Raw genomic sequence first — 17,192 nt, 5'->3', positions numbered from 1 at the left:
TCACAAGATTATTTTAATAAAGTTTAATATGGTACATAAAATTTCTAGTAGAGTACTTAGCATACAATAGGCACCGGCTAAATTTTAGTTTGCTTTTTTTTTCCTGACAGCTCACAGCAACATGTGTTACAGAAGCCAGTTCCTGAGGAAGCTGATGTTTAAAAGTAGTAGGCAACAGATACAAGAGATGCTGTGTTTTGTGATCGTTCAGTAACTAAATTTTTCCAAAGCTCAACTTTACTGTGATGGTAACTCTTTGGAGTCGATAGCAATAATAATTGTTTTATAATTCAAAAATTAACAATTACCGTATACTCACGGGCTTGCTGTCTGTGAGAGAAATCAATAGGCACTTATTATGCTTTTTAAATTTAAATCTCATAGCAGTACTACAATGCTTAGTGTAAAAGTCTCATCAGTGGGTAGAGGGCTTTTAAGTGTGAGTTTTCAGGCTGTGATATGAAGATGCAAGAAATGTTTCTGTTTGAATAAATTTATGACATTTTATTATGCCAAGTCTCAGTAATGAGGCCAAGGCAGGAGAAAAAGGAGGGTGGAATAGGGGAAGGAGGGCTGCGATATGGGGAAGAAAAGAAATGGAGGGATAAGACTCTGTCTTGTGGATTAAGTGTCAATAACCATGGAATAGATGGGGTTATGGAAAGATGGTCATTGGTCTCACATTGGTCTACCATGATGTTGACTCTATCAGCATATTAAAAGCATCATTAAGGACAAATAATACTTGACCACCAGCTGAAAGTTTTAGTTAGTAAATTTTAAAAGTTCACTATATTTTATTTTATAGTAATTCAGGGTTAACAACTTGCTGGAGTTAGCCATCATTTTCTCCATTCAAAAAGTAGATACTATGACAATAGGATGTCTCCAGAAGGCTAGTTGGTTTGGCGGTGACCCTACGCCTGGGGTAGCTTAACCTCAGCTGCAGCTGCATTTTCATTTCATGTCACTATTGTCCCTACATGTCATCATAGGCTGGCACTACCAAAGTGTGCTGAGTTCTATATCCATGTCTGTTTATCTATATCTGTATATTTGCATTTTCTATATTACTATTCAACATTTGTTTTAAAATTAGAACAATCATAACACTCCATCACACACTTATACCATGTGTGTCTACAGAGCCACACAGTTTAAAACCCTGTAGGAATCTCTGGATTCCCTATGGCTGACTTAGCTTGCCGAAATTACTCGGTAAAGCCTAGGAGCATCTGAATTTCCATTACTTTATTGGTGTACCTCGTTAATGGTATCACTTGATCTAGCATATCAGTAGTACCTTTTCGCCACAGGTGAGAAATTGAAATGTTCAAGGTCAATTAATTGCGGATGTTTCAAGTTGGTTAGAGCAGCTGCAATGGTGAGTGACGCTGGGAAGAGGGAGCGGTCAGTGAGAGGTTCCTCTTGCTCCTGATGGGAATTGATGATCCAATTTTAACTCACTAGACTCACGCTGATTCTTTTTTTTTTTTCCACTGTGCTTCTCTCATGTGTTCCTGTTTTAAATACTGATCTATAAAGGAATGTCAAAGTGCCACAGAAACATTATACAACTCTGTATTAAAAATGTATCTTCATTACTGACTTTAGACCATTAAAATTAACTAGAAAGAGCAAGAAACAAAATAACTCAGTATTTTCTCAAAGGTATAAGGTGATGTAGATAAAATTCCAAACATAGAAATTCCAGGTAAAGATGATGGCTGGCTGGGGGCACTTCATTCATTCTTTTCCAACTTTTCTATGCAAAAAATGATAAAAATGCAGAGAGATAGGCAGGTGTAACACATATGCAACTATGCTGCAGATGGACCAAGGATGCTTGGTGAACATCAGACCCTGGAAGACTTTCAACTTCCAAACTTTTGATAGGCCCTGAGGCAGAATTGTAAAATTAGATAGGACAGTAGAGGGAAGTTTTTACCCATTCACCACTCCCATCATGTACCCATACTTCAAAGACATGGTCTATTGTTAACTCTGGAGAGGAAGGTTGACCCTACTGTCAGGTAGCCAAATCCTGAGATTCCCCAACCCCTATTGCTGCTGTCTTTTCTATATCCATTGGGAACTGCTGATTCCCATTTATATATCATGACAATATGGGGGACACTGCTGTGTCCTAGTTAAGAGCACTGTGCCTCCTGTTGCTCTGCAGACAGGCTGCATGAGCAGCACCCTTTGTGGACAGCAAAGCCATGCTAGGTCAATGACCCCGAGACACCCGAAATGCAGCCAGGGCCCACGTCTGCCCAACAAGCCCTCTTACTTAAAATACAAGCATTTTTCACTCTAGCCTAAACATGGTAGATGGTATTGGTGACCAAGAGAACTCCACTCATCCAGGTTACTAGCCAAAACCACAGGTTCTTCAGGGGCAAATACAGAGAAAATGAAAAGCAAAAACACACCAATAAAAATTGCACAGTGTACCAATATTTTGGGTCAAGAAGGAGAGCATTGTACTTTTGATGTACAAAGTGGAAGACACTTTTGAACAATGATTCCCTCCAAGAAAGAAGGAAATTTGAAAAGAAATTATATAGTTCTAAAGACAATGTAGTAAGTGATCTCGGGACTCATACCCGAATACAATCAGGAGTTAGTGTGATACTGTCAAGGAAGGAGACTGTTAGAATATAATACTTAAAAAAAATGCTGTCTTAACTCAGTTTGAGGCCCTGACTAGAAGCTGGTCAGTCCCCTTCTTGAGCAGCTGATTGTGTCCAAACCCAACCCCTTCTTTTATTGCGCTCACACCCTCTGTGGCCACTGTGCCTCAACCCTGATCATCCTGGAGCCAGGCCCAGACCCCCGGACACAGCCTCTCTTCCCTGGAGCTCACAAAACTTAGCTAACCCCACCCCGCTTGCATACGTAAGCTGCCCTCAACGGCTTCAACTTGCCACCCTTTCTGTGGTGGCATTTCCCTCTACGGCCCTTCCTGGCAGTCTTCTCTTCTTTGAAGCTGTAACACAGAGTTCTGCTTTTTATCTCTCAGAGTGTCACTGTGTTGTATCTGCCATCAGAAGGGTTTTAAAATCTTATTAAAGCAGTTGTTAATACAGATGTGTCCCTTTAGGTCTCACAAAGGTATGTGCCTTACCGTAATAGCAAAATTGGGCATCTCTTTGTATTAGTGCCTGACTCAAGGTTTATAAAACAGGGCATGGATGTCAAGAATAATGCTTGAATAAAAACTGTATATAAATTTATGGTAATCTCTATCTGAAATGTCAGAACTTATTATCAGAGCCTCAAGGTGGATGGCAAAAGAATGGGGAAAAGAAAACATGTACTAATATTCTTACATGGTACATTATGTAACAGATACTGCATTTTAATATATATTGAATAGTAGATAATTATGGATTCAAAAATGGGATGAACCCTATTTCATGTTTTTTACAGTGACTACATAATACTTACACGGTTAGCAATTCAGTATTACTTAAATAAATTCCTCAAATAAAGCACTATTATAGTAAACTGGAAGAATGAAACGTCTTAACAAGATGTACAGTAGGTAATCACGTCTATAATTTTCTGGTGTGCATTTGGATAAAACAAAACACAATAAATTCTGTTCTGTCCATATTTCCTTGAATATACAACAGACTTCTATTTTTCACTTCTGAGTGCTCAAACACAATTTACCATGGCTCTCCTATCCGCTGTCCTCTCACCCACCACCCCACTTCCCAGATAGGATACAACTAGTGATGTGTTGGTAAACTGGCTGGGGTGGGAGTGGGTACTGATTTGCAGAGTTGGCCAATTTTCGTGGTTTAAATACTCCCATCATGGCCAATTGCAAAGATGGCTATCTTTAACAATCATCATGCAAAATTGCTGAAAATTTAATGGTCTCTCACACACTGTTGCAAGTCAGTTATCACTGGATAGAGCTCTCCATTATTTACTGTGTTATTATTCCCTGCACCTGCCTCACCATTAACCCTTTTCATGTTGTGTTTCAAATATGCTTTTCAATGTCTTTTCCTCCCATAAGACCGTAAACACGGTGAAGGCAGGAACTATCCCTTGGCCATGTTTGTATTCCCGGGCTTAATGCTGTACTTCTTTCTCTAAGGAGTCTAAACATGATCAGACATCAAAGGTAGTCTTCTAGTTCCACCATAGTGTGAAGGTAAATCAAGTTCTGGGCAAAGGGGTGTAAGGCCAAAGCATTACACAGTCATGCATGTGGGCAGTAAACGTGCCAGTTCCAAGTGTTGACGTGGATGTCTGCCTGTCAAATTAAGTGGTTTAAACATTCAATGAGTTTAACCTCATTCAGTTAACTCTCCCAGTGTCAGATGGTTGAAATGCCTAGAAATGAACATAATTAACATAGGCTCCACCCATTTACATTACATTCTTGTTTCTCTGTATTTTTCTAGCATTATGGAAAGTTTTGTACTTTGGAAATTTGACTTTCTTAAGTTCCATAGAGGAACAGGCTTACTGGGATTGCTAGTTCATGAACAGATTTTTAACGAATTCTTTGCTCATTTCGCCTTTTTCTCTTTTCACAAAAGGAGCCGGTGGCTGGTCTCCACTTGTGTCAAACAAATACCAGTGGTTGCAGATTGACCTTGGAGAGAGAATGGAGATCACCGCTGTGGCCACCCAAGGGGGATATGGGAGCTCCAACTGGGTGACCAGCTACCTCCTAATGTTCAGTGACAGTGGCAGGAACTGGAAGCAGTATCGACAAGAGGACAGTATCTGGGTATGTTTCTTTAACAGAATACATCGCCTCTCAGAGAGAGAAGTAGAGTCATCCCTACATGCTGTTTACGAATCTCTTAAACTAAGTTTAGAAACAGAATCTTCAGAATTACTTAGAAAACATTTTTCAAGAGAAAATGTATTACTATTCATTTTCTAATACATTTTATGGTTTAATTTATGAAAATACTAAAGGTAAACTTATTTCACAGAGTCCTCAGAAATTGAAAAAAAAAATCTCATTAGTGCACTAAATAGTGTGGAAGTTAAAGAAAGAAACTAAGCCTATATAAAAAAATTTTAAGTTTTGTTCAATAACATAGTAGTTTTGCATTGTCTTTGTTTAAGTTTGTTGAAAAGAATTTATTGCTTTTATTCTGATGACTGAGATTTATGAATTAATCTCTAGTATATGGAGGTTTTTATGTATAATATTTGGAATATTTATATATGTATTTTATATATACACACACATATATGATTTATATATAAACCATTCTCTAGTCTTTTCAAGTGTGTAAGATGCTGTGTTTTGTGGCCAGGGCACAGCTCCTGTAAGGGAGACTGACAAGGAGGCCGTTTGTAATAAAGTGGGTGGTATTTGTCGTTGACTGATGGTATATAAACACCCAATGGAAGAGGGAAGCTAAAGGAAGTTTGCTTGGTGGTGAAGAAAGGACTTCTTTTTTTAGTGTAGAAAAGTATTGGTTTGGATCTTATGTGGGCCAGGGACAACATACTGCAATCAAAGAACTGTGTTTTTTTTTGGTTTTTAATTTTCCTCTGACTGAGCTGCTGGAACCAGAGAAAATGAGTAACTTAATGAAGCATCATTCTTAGCACACAGATAATTTGGAGGCCTATCTGGGCACATAATGATAATTTTCTTTGATCAGTCAATGGCCTCTCTTTTGAAACTTCCTAGCACTCCGTTATACATTATACAGTTGTTGAAGAAATGGGCTGTGATTTACTCACCTTTGTATCTCTAAAATACTTGGTGGTCATCCAGTGCATGTTAATTGATGTAAATTGAATTGAGAAGATGTAGCCCTGCTCTTCCTCAAGCAAGGACAACAGTCAGGCTGGAAGAAGTTTTCTATAAGCATTTTTAAGAAAACCTGCATTAAAATCCAAAGCAAGCAGAAGTTCTGTATAAGAGCAAGAAAAATTGGATATTATGGTTGAATTAGTTCCATGAAAACCATTCAAAGTAGGGATAAAATAAACAGTAATTATGAACCAATAGCAATGAAAGCTTAATGAGGTATTTATTTTAACTAGGTGTTTGGATTATCTTTTACTCTTTTTTTTTGAAATAAGCATTGGATTTTAAACTAGATAAATGGCAGCTAATTCGTGCTAATATTTAGCTGTGTTAAGTAAGATGTATGTTTTTGATATTTTAAAAAAATTTTAATCTTAACCATGACAATTAATTGTTTTTCATGGATTAAGCTTGAGGAAAACCAAACCTAGATAGTGCTATTTGCCTTTTTTCACTTACTTAGTAAAGGTGAGGTGCTCAGGGTGCAATAGTGACGTGAATGATATCCTTAACTAGTCCAAACCAATCAATGTAAAGACAGCCGGCATCGATCACAATTACCTGGCTAGGTAACATTGTTTTTTAGACTGTGCTGTCATTTGTTGGTTTACTCACTGTTTTCCCCTCTGGAGTGTGAGCACCCTGGAAATAGAGATTCTACCTTCCAACCTGTCATCCCAGTATCCCCAATCTTAACAGTACCCGGCATGTTGCCGGCAATTACTAAATGTTTGTTGAATGAATGAATGAATGAGGGAAAGAGTGAATGAGCCAATAAATGAAATGCACTTTCTTGTAGGATACTTTTATGATCACACAACTAAAAGTGACCCCTTCCTCCACCCATCAGCTCCTCCTTTTAGTACATTTATATTGTACCAGATTAATGTACTTTAGAGTTAGAAGGCTACATTTCTCTCTCCCCTATACATTTTGAACTTTTTCATGGGAAAAGGTTTATCTTTCTCATCTTTGCATTTCCAGCACTCAACACCCAGTGTGGCACATCACTTGTTGAGTAAATTAGTGAAAAAAAAAATCAATCAATCAATGAATAGATTTGAATACATTGATCTCCTAATCTGTGCCTAACTTTGTATGAAATTCTGTATTAAAAGAGCTGAAAGTGAGAGAGTGGCATGGACATGTATACACTTCCAAACGTAAAATAGATAGCTAGTGGGAAGCAGCCGCATAGCACAGGGAGATCAGCTCGGTGCTTTGCGACAACCTAGAGGGGTGGGATAGGGAGGGTGGGAGGGAGGGAGACACAAGAGGGAGGAGATATGGGGATATATGTATATGTATAACGGATTCACTTGGTTATAAAGCAGAAACTAACACACCATTGTAAAGCAATTATACTCCAATAAAGATGTTAAAAAAAAAAGAGCTCATGTTTATGTTGTTGAAAAGATAAAACACATCAGAACAAACCAAAGAGTGAGTCAGAGGAGCGTGCAAATGTGTGGTACAGACTCCTAGAGCTTTGGAAATTGACAGAATATGGAGATCACTGTAGAATGAATTTGTCAAAAAAAGCAGGGCTTACGTGGGTGTTGAAAAAAGCATTAAAACTTAGATTATGGAAGGATTAAGGAAGCAATTCCATGAAGCTGGAAAAGTGTGAACAGAAGAATGGACATTGGCATTATCCAGAGATATGGTTTCCCATGTAGTAACCAGTGAGACTGTGGTCAGAATGGACTATCAAGTTTGGTAAGGACTGGACTATAATTTTGAATATGGTAAAGAAAGTAGATGAATGTCAAGGTCAGAATTGAGACTTGGTGCAGTTGGTGCCATGGCCACACATAAAACGGGTAAGGTTATGGTGTAGGTAAAACAGCCTCAAATCTTCAAACTTTGTTGATATATGTAGACACACACACACACACACACACACACACACACACACACTCATACACTCATGCTACCTGTTCATCCCAGATAGGCTAATAGTTCTATTTTTACCCCACAGTTACTCAGGTCCCACTCTGAGGGAAGCTCCCTCTCTGTGAATCTGTAATTGCCAACGAAGGAAAAACGAAACATGGCGAATTGTGCCCTGGCTCTTGACATTTTCACCTGGTATAACACAGATCACTTTAATTTGTTTTTTGTTTTTTTTTTTTTAGCCAAAGAACAATTTTTAATTGATGTTCATAGTAAAGAATTTAACCCTTTGTCACATTTTACAAATGTGTTTCCTAACTTTTTTTTTTTTTGCCCAGTTTTTCTAGATATTATGGGATGTATCCAAATTATACAAAACTTGCCAGTTTTCTTTCAGAGCTTCACAGTCTGCTCCAGATGATACAAATAAATCTGTGAAAGAGAGTTAGGAAACACCTAAGGCATTATATGAGTATGTGATGGAAACAGGAAGAAAAGGCAGTTGTTACAAGTTTAGAGACAAATAAAATAAAACCCATCAATATGGATGGAAATGCTGCCTTAAGGATTCCTCACTCTCCCTTTATTTATCCCTCTTCAAGCACTAGAGAGAACAGTGACTTCTATATACCTGAAAGAATTAATCAAATGCCCTGCTGCTTTTTACAAATAATCTTTAAAAAGAAAGGCAAAATGTTTTGTTATCTATGTGGCCATGCATATATTTAATAGAACCGTAAACTTGAGAGATATATGATATTTTAAAAAATTATTCTTTGGAATAAAATTTATAGTCTAGTGCTCACAAATGTAATTTATACAAAGTACTCTACTGGATAGCATATAAATATTTTACAAAAACTTAGAAATGCAAGCTACTGAAATTGTTCCTCTCAAATTGAAGACAAAATAAATTCTCTCAACATCCATGATCAAAAGACTTTTCAGCCAGTTTATTGTAAATGATTGGAAAAGGAAATGTAAGGTATAATTTTCACTCATCTAAGAACAATTGCTGAAACTTCATGAAACGAACATCTTAGAAATTATTTTAAGCAAATCAACATGTGCAGGAACTTTACAGCCGAACTATACAAATTCTCTCTGATACATGCTCAAACTTCTTTTACACTGCAGACTATAAGGGCAAGGAATGGGATGGTACTAATTTTATGAATTATTTAAGTAAATATGATTGTTATGCACAATAGTTTACTTTTTTTGTGTGTCAGGTGCTATTTTTTTTTAACATCTTTATTGGAGTATAATTGCTTTACAATGGTGTGTTAGTTTCTGCTGTATAACAAAGTGAATCAGCTATACATACACATATATCCCCATATCTCCTCCCTCTGGATTTCAATTGTATCTGATTTTTCAAACAAAAAACCCATAATTTCATATTAGCATATTTCTAAAGTTAGTATAACTATTTTTTAATTAGAAGTGCTGAGTGTCGTGGTTCTGGGTTTGGCTGGTGAAAGACACGGAGCCCCTATGACAAGTATAGTCAATTAGACATAAGCATCACCTGTCACAAAATATTCACGGCATTATTATCACTGTGAATGATTGAGTTGTCAACTCCGTACGCCAGACAGGGCAGAAACACCACCTGCAAAGATTTTAACATATATTTATCTCCAGTCAAATAAATAAGTGACTGAGGGCATTTAATAGGAAACCCAAGGAGGCAGAAATACAAGTGGGAGGTGTGTGATAAGACTGGTAGACTCCTCGCCTTGTGAGGCACACCTTCCTAGACCTTTCCCTATGTTGACCTTTCTACTATGTTATTCTAGTATTCTAAGCCTTCAAAAGTCATGTGTGGTGATATAAAGTGTAACAGTGCTGATGCTGTGTATGTCAACATGTCAAGTCATCAAGCATAATACTTTGCAGTTCTTGGCTCAGTACTTGGGCAAATGCCTGGAGAGTGCCTTAAGCTGCTTCAGCCTTTCAACACCGCCTCTACTTGAATGCCAAAAAGATGTTTTTATTGAAAGTCTATTTTATTAGTCTTTATCCTCAGGGAATCTCCTGTTTACATTTCTATTTAACTGTAAGTTCTCCACCCTTTTGAAAATGATTAACCTAGGAGTGCATGGTTAAAGGTGGCTGCATTGGGGTTTTTAATGTGACATCAATCATGAATCAGAACGGTTTGCTAGGCACCTTCTCTATCAAGCAGCATGGTTTATTTCACCTCCTCGCATCTGTGCTCATTCTGTAACATGTTATGTCAGTCCCTTCTCATAAACTTCTTGGGCACACGTATATTGGAACTTTACATCCATATGTAATATACAAAGATATATATGAACTCCTGTGAGCTGTGGAAACATATATACAGTGATATAAGATAAATGGTAATGTTGCTTCACATTCTTCCAATTGATCTGTCCCTAAGCCAGCAAAATAAAAATAATTTGAAGAGAGTGATTAGAGTTAGCAGGAGATTTGATTTGGTGCCCTCTTCAGAGTGCACAGTCACATCCAGATTATTCTCAAATCATCAACCAGAGGATGGCATGTTTTAAAAACACTGTAAAACTTGTATCTCACATTCTACCATGTGACAGTTCAGTGACCAAACATCACCCTCTTTTCTCCTTTCTTGCTGTGATGCAGTGTTGTAGATTTCTGCTTCTAGCTTTGCTCATTCCCCAGTCCCAAGAAGCTACATATGGAGATCCTCTCTCTGGGAAGCAATTCTGTCCTTTTGAAATGTTTCTTTTTTTTCCTTTTTACATCTTTATTAGAGTATAATTGCTTTACAGTGTTGTGTTTCTGCTGTATAACAAAGTAAATCAACTATATGCATACATATATCCCCTCCCTCTTGAGCTTCCCTCCCACCCTCCGTATCCCACCCCTCTAACTGGTCACAAAGCACCGAGCTGATCTCCCTGTGCTACGCGGCTGCTTCCCACTAGCTATCTGTTTTACATTTGGTAGTGTATATATGTCAGTGCTACTCTCTCACTTCGTCGCAGCTTCCCCTTCCCCCCTCCCCGTGTCTTCAAGTCCATTCTCTCCGTCTGCGTCTTTATTCCTGTCCTGCCCCTAGGTTCATCAGAACCATTTTTTTTTTTTAGAACCATATATATGTGTTAGCATACGGTATTTGTTTTTCTCTTTCTGACTTACTTCACTCTGTATGACACACTCTAGGTCCATCCACCTCACTACAAATGACACAATTTCGTTTCTTTTAATGGCTGAGTAATATGCCATTGTATATATGTGCCACATCTTCTTTATCCATTCATCTGTCGGTGGACACTTATGTTGCTCCATGTCCTGGCTATTGTAAATAGTGCTGCAGTGAACATTGTGGTGCATGTCTGTTTTTGAATTATGGTTTTCTTAGGATATATGCCCAGTAGTGGGATTGCTGGGTCATATGGTAATTCTATTTTTAGTTTTTTAAGGAACCTCCATACTGTTCTCCATAGTGGCAGTATCAATTTACATTCCTACCAGCAGTGCAAGAGGGTTCCCTTTTCTCCACACCCTCTCCAGCATTTATTGTTTGTAGATCTTTTGATGATGGCCATTCTGACGGCTGTGAGGTGATACCTCATTGTGGTTTGATTTGCATTTCTCTAATGATTAGCGATTTTTTAATTGTCAGTTGCTTCATTTGCAAATATTTTCTCCCATTCTGAGGGTTGTCTTTTCGTCTTGTTTATGTTTTCCTTTGCTGTGCAAAAGCTTTTAAGTTTCATTAGGTCCCATTTGTTTATTTTTGTTTTTATTTGCATTACTCTAGAAGGTGGGTCAAAAAAGGATCTTGCTGTGATTTACGTCATAGAGTGTTCTGCCTGTGTTTTCCTCTAAGAGCTTTATAGTGTCTGGCCTTACATTTAGGTCCTTAATCCATTTTGAGTTTATTTTTGTGTATGGTGTTAGGGAGTGTTCTAATTTCATTCTTTTACATGTAGCTGTTCAGTTTTCCCAGCACCACTTATTGAAGAGGCTGTCTTTCTCCATTTTATATTTTTGCCTCCTTTGTCAAAGATGAGGTGACCATATTTGCGTCGGCTTATCTCTGGGCTTTCTATCCTGTTCCATTGATCTATATTTCTGTTTTTGTGCCAGTACCATACTGTTTGGATTACTGCAGCTTTGTAGTATAGTCTGAAGTCAGGGAGCCTGATTCCTCCAGCTCCGTTTTTCTTTCTCAAGATTGCTTTGGCTATTTGGGGTCTCTTGTGTTTCCATACAAATTGTGAAATTTTTTGTTCTAGTTCTGTGAAAAATGCCATTGGTAGTCTGATAGGGATTGCACTGAATCTGTAGATTGCTTTGGGTAGTATAGTCATTTTCACAATGTTGATTCTTCCAACCGAAGAACATGGTTTATCTCTCCATCTGTTTGTATACTCTTTAATTTCTTTCATCAGCGCCTTATAGTTTTCTGCATACAGGTCTTTTGTCTCCTTAGGTAGGTTTATTCCTAGGTATTTTATTTTTGTTGCAATGGTTAATGGGAGTGCTTCCTTAATTTCACTTTCAGATTTTTCGTTGTTTGTGTGTAGGAATGCAAGAGATTTCTGTGCATTAATTTTGTATCCTGCTACTTTACCAAATTCACCGATGAGCTCTAGTAGTTTTCTGGTAGCATCTTTAGGATTCTCTATGTATAGTATCATGTCATCTGCAAACAGTGACAGTTTTACTTCTTTTCTGATTTGGATTCCTTTTATTTCTTTTTCTTCTCTGATTGCCATGCCTAAAACTTCCAAAACTGTGTTGAATAGTAGTGGTGAGAATGGGCACCCTTGTCTTGTTCCTGATCTTAGAGGAAATGGTTTCAGTTTTTCACCATTGAGAATGATGCTGCCTGTGGGTTTGTCATATACGGCCTTTATTATGTTGAGTTAGGTTCCCTCTATGCCCACTTTCTGAAGAGTTTTTATCATAAACGGGTGCTGAATTTTGTCGAAAGCTTTTTCTGCATCTATTGAGATTATCATTTGGTTTTTATCCTTCAGTTTGTTAATACGGTGTATCACATTGATTGATCTGTGTATATTCAAGAATTCTTGCATTCCTGGGATAAACCCCACTTGATCATGGTGTATGATCCTTTTAATGTGCTGTTGGATTCTGTTTGCTAGTATTTTGAGTATTTTTGCATGTATGTTCATCAGTGATACTGGCTTGTAGTTTTCTTTCTTTGTGACATCTTTGTCTGGTTTTGGTATCAGGGTGATGGTGGCCTCATAGAATGAGTTTTGGGAGTGTTCCTCCCTCTGCTATATTTTGGAAGAGTTTGAGAAGGATAGGTGTTAGCTCTTCTCTAAATGTTTGATAGAATTCACCTGTGAAGCCATCTGGTCCTGGGCTTTTGTTTGTTGGAAGATTTTTAATTACAGTTTCAATTTCAGTGCTTGTGATTGGTCTGTTCATATTTTCTATTTCTTCCTGGTTCAGTCTTGGAAGGTTGTACTTTTCTAAGAATTTGTCCATTTCTTCCAGGTTGTCCATTTCATTGGCATATAGTTGCTTGTAGTAGTCTCTCTTGATTGTTTTATTTCTGCAGTGTCAGTTGTTACTTCTCCTTTTTCATTTCTAATTCTGTTGATTTGAGTCTTCTTCCTTTTTTTCCTGATGAGTCTGGCTAATGGTTTATCAATTTTGTTTATCTTCTCAAAGAACCAGCTTTTAGTTTTATTGATCTTTGGTATTGTTTCCTTCATTTCTTTTTCATTTATTTCTGATCTGATCTATACGATTTCTTTCCTTCTGCTTACTTTTTGTTGTTGTTCTTCTTCTTCTTTCTCTGATTGCTTTAGGTGTAAGCTTAGGTTGTTTATTTGAGATTTTTTTTGTTTCTTGACGTAGGATTGTATTGCTATAAACTTCCCTCTTAAAACTGCTTTTGCTGCATCCCTTAAGTTTTGGGTTATCATGTTTTCATGGTCATTTGTTTCTAGGTATTTTTTGATTTCCTCTTTGATTTCTTCAGTGATCTCTTGGTTATTTAGTAGCATATTGTTTAGCCTCCATGTGTTTGTATTTTTTACCTGTACTGTTTTGCCTCCACGTGTTTGTATTTTTTTTCCTGTAATTGATATCTAGTCTCATAGCATTGTGGTCAGAAAAGATACTTGATATGATTTTAATTTTCTTCAATTTACCAAGGCTTGATTTCTGACCCAAGATATGATCTATCCTGGAGAATGTTCCATGTGCACTTGAGAAGAAAGTGTATTCTGTTATTTTTGGCTGGAATGTCCTATAAATATCAATTAAGTCTGAAATGTTTCTTTATTGCTCTTCAAGACTCAGTCAGTTAAGTCTTCTAAAAAACTGATGCATGAGTCTCTCTTTCCTATTTTACATTTTTAATTTTCAAACTTATCAAACATAATTCAGTCAGATCAGAGGCTAGAAAAATATATAAAGCTAGAAAGGAGGTAAGATTTGGCATTGATACAATAATTCCTTAAAACTCTAAGCGAATCATCTTACTATTTTTAAAAAGATAATTAAATAAATTATGTGCCTAACAATAAAATTAATTTTTAAAACCAGTAATTTATCTTCCTACATACAAATAACTAGGTAGACAATATAAAAGAAATACATAGTCCACTTATAATAGAGCCAGAAATGAATAAATATCAAGGAAAAAGCTTAAAGGAATTATAAGAGATATATGAAAATAACATTTAGAATATTACTAAAGGACATAAAAGAAGATGATTAAATGGGAGGACATATCTATTTGTAACAGAAAACAATATTATGAAGCTATTCATTCTACCTAAAATAACTCAAAAAAGTGAAATCATTCTGAATTTCATATATAAATAGTGAATATGAGAAAATAGCTGTTAGCAAAAATAACAGTAGTAAGGAGAATCTACATATTAGGAAAATTTTACAAATCTGTGTTAATTAAAACATGTTTATACTTGCACATTAAAACATAGTGGAAGAACAAAATAGAACATCCATTAGCAAATCCAAGTACATTTAGGGATTTTCCTACGACAGAGCATTGAAAATATGTGAGGGAATGTAAATTAGTCAATATGGAACTTGGTAAGCTATAGCTTCTAGAAAAATAAATAATAACATTTTTATATCAGAATAGATTCTTGATTAATTGAATATTTAAAAAAAATACAGACACACAAACAAAAGCATTAAAAGAACTCACAGGATAATGTATAGATACACATATAATATTGGAAGGGTGTGTCTTTCTAAGCAAGAGAGCCAAACCCAGATGCCACAGGGGAAAAGGTGAAAAATTGGATAATATGTTCAAAGCTGCATGAAAAAAAAAAAGAGTATAAACAACATTAAAAGAAAAAGTATAAATTTTTGGAAAATATTTCTAGCCTAAATGATGGCAATTCCCACTTTGATTATTAGCAGCAGTGGTCTTGGGTTAAGATTGATATTCAGACTGCCTGTGATTGAGTGGACTTCATTCACCTACAAGTTTACTTAGGCTTCAAAAAGGATCAAGGACAAGCAACAGCATAATGGGTGCTCAGTTATGCTGAACAGGTTCTAAGTATCCCAACAACTTGAACTGGGATAAACATGGTCACAGTGGAGGAGACTGAGTGGGTGGGACCACCACAGACCAGGACAGCCATCAGCTCCAGGGGCACTTCAGCTCTTATACCTTGCTAATGATGTAACTCCTCAGAGATATGTGTCAACCCCATTCTCTGGTGCATCTGCATCTCATCATTCCCAGGTTACTCACTGATTACAAGTTATGCCTGTGGTTCCCAAATTTTACTGCCCATTTGCATTCTGATGCCCAGGCAGTATTCATGCCAAGTAAATAATATATGGGGGTGGGAACCCGGGTATTGGGATTTAAAAAATAGTATCCTGTTATTCCAGTTTGCTGCAAAGTATGGGAACCATCAGATTACTCAATAAGCAAACTGGACAGTCAAGTACATACTCTTAGTTTAACATATTCGACATATTCAGCAGGATGCTGATTCATCTTAGATCCATTGTGCTCCTATACATTTCTTGAGTATGTGTTGCAAGAAGGATCTGACTAAAGATCAAGGCTAGGTTAAAAAAAAAAAAAGCTGGGGTTGGGGAAGGAGGGACTGGGAGTGTGGGATTAGCAAATATAAACTATTTTATATAGGATGGGTAAACAACAAGGTCCTACTGTATAGCACAGGGAACTATATTCAGTATCCTGTGATAAACCATAATGGAAAAGAATATGAAAAAAAGAATGTCCGTATGTGTATAACTGAGTCACTTTGCTGTACAGCAGAGATTGGGGCACAACATTGTAAATCAACTATACTTCAGTAAAAAAAAAAAAAAAATTAAAAAAAAAACAAGCTATAAGCCAGATGTTAACTCTGTCCTAATGGGAAAGATCCAATTTCCTTAATATTTAAGGCTATGCTGTCCAGTATGGTAGCCACTAACTATATAGGGCTATTTAAATTTAAATTAATTAAAATGAAATAAATTAAAAGTAAAGTTTTTCAGTCATACTAGCCACATTTTAAGTGCTCAGTAGCTATATTAAGCCAGTGGTTACTATATTAGACAGTGCAGATAGAAAACATATCCATCATCACCGAAAAATTCTTTTAGCACAGGTACAAAACATTCTTTAAAATTAGTAACAAAAAACAAAGCTTTAGGGGACTTCCCTGGTGGTGCAGTGGTTAAGAATCTGCCTGCCAACGCAGGGGACATGGGTTTGAGCCCTGGTCAGGGAAGATCCCACATGCCGCGGAGCAGCTAAGCCTGTGCGCCGCAACTACTGAGCCTGCGCTCTAGAGCCCATGAGCCACAAATACTGAGTCTGTGTGCCACAACTACCGAAGCCTGTGTGCCTAGGGTCCGTGCTCCGCAACAAGAGAATGAAGCCCGCGCACCGCAACAAAGAGTAGTACCCGCTCGCTGCAACTAGGGGAAGCCTGTGTGCAGCAATGAAGACCCAACACAGCCAAAAGTAGATAAATAAATAAATTAACTAATTAAAAAAAAAAAAACAACCAAGGCTTTGTTTTTTTAAAAAGTAGGTAAAAATATAAACAGGTAGTTCATAGAAAGGAAAGCATCGTATATAAATATGTAAAAGTGTCTTCAACCTAATTTAATATTGAAGAAATGCAACACTTCCTAAAAGAGTGAAAGAAATGGGAATTTTGGAACTACAGTGTTATTTAAGACATTATTTTCCAAATTGTGGTATATAACAAAATAATATCTTCTTTAATTTTAATAGTTATGCATTTAATGTAATGACTTTTCTTAAAATTTTTTAAATTGTTACATCAATTCCATGGTATATTATGGACACTACTGTTTAACACAAGAAGAAACTAAAAGTGAATTTTTAAAAGAAGCATTTTAAAAACAAGAAGAATGAATACTTATTAAGTACTTAGTATATGCCAGGCACTATTCCACTATTCTACATGCATTATATATTGATTTATACTAATATATATATATATTCAATTAA

General features: G+C 36.7%; 1 protein-coding gene across 6 annotated transcripts in view; it reads left to right on the top strand.

Annotated features, from left to right (window-relative positions):
* The window catches only part of CNTNAP4 (contactin associated protein family member 4), a 254,199-nt gene that overhangs the window by 71,442 nt on the left and 165,565 nt on the right, over positions 1-17,192 (top strand). For 5 of the 6 annotated variants that reach the window (XM_068527510.1, XM_068527512.1, XM_068527514.1 and 2 more), the window contains exon 3: positions 4,566-4,759. In XM_068527510.1, coding sequence (XP_068383611.1) covers positions 4,566-4,759 — 194 coding nt within the window. The remainder of the gene's footprint in view (positions 1-4,565; positions 4,760-17,192) is intronic. The other variant, XM_068527511.1, reaches the window with a different exon arrangement.

Source organism: Eschrichtius robustus, chromosome 19 (assembly GCF_028021215.1).
Source record: "Eschrichtius robustus isolate mEscRob2 chromosome 19, mEscRob2.pri, whole genome shotgun sequence".
Classification (NCBI taxonomy): domain Eukaryota; kingdom Metazoa; phylum Chordata; class Mammalia; order Artiodactyla; family Eschrichtiidae; genus Eschrichtius; species Eschrichtius robustus.
This window is presented reverse-complemented; position numbering and strand designations above follow the sequence as displayed.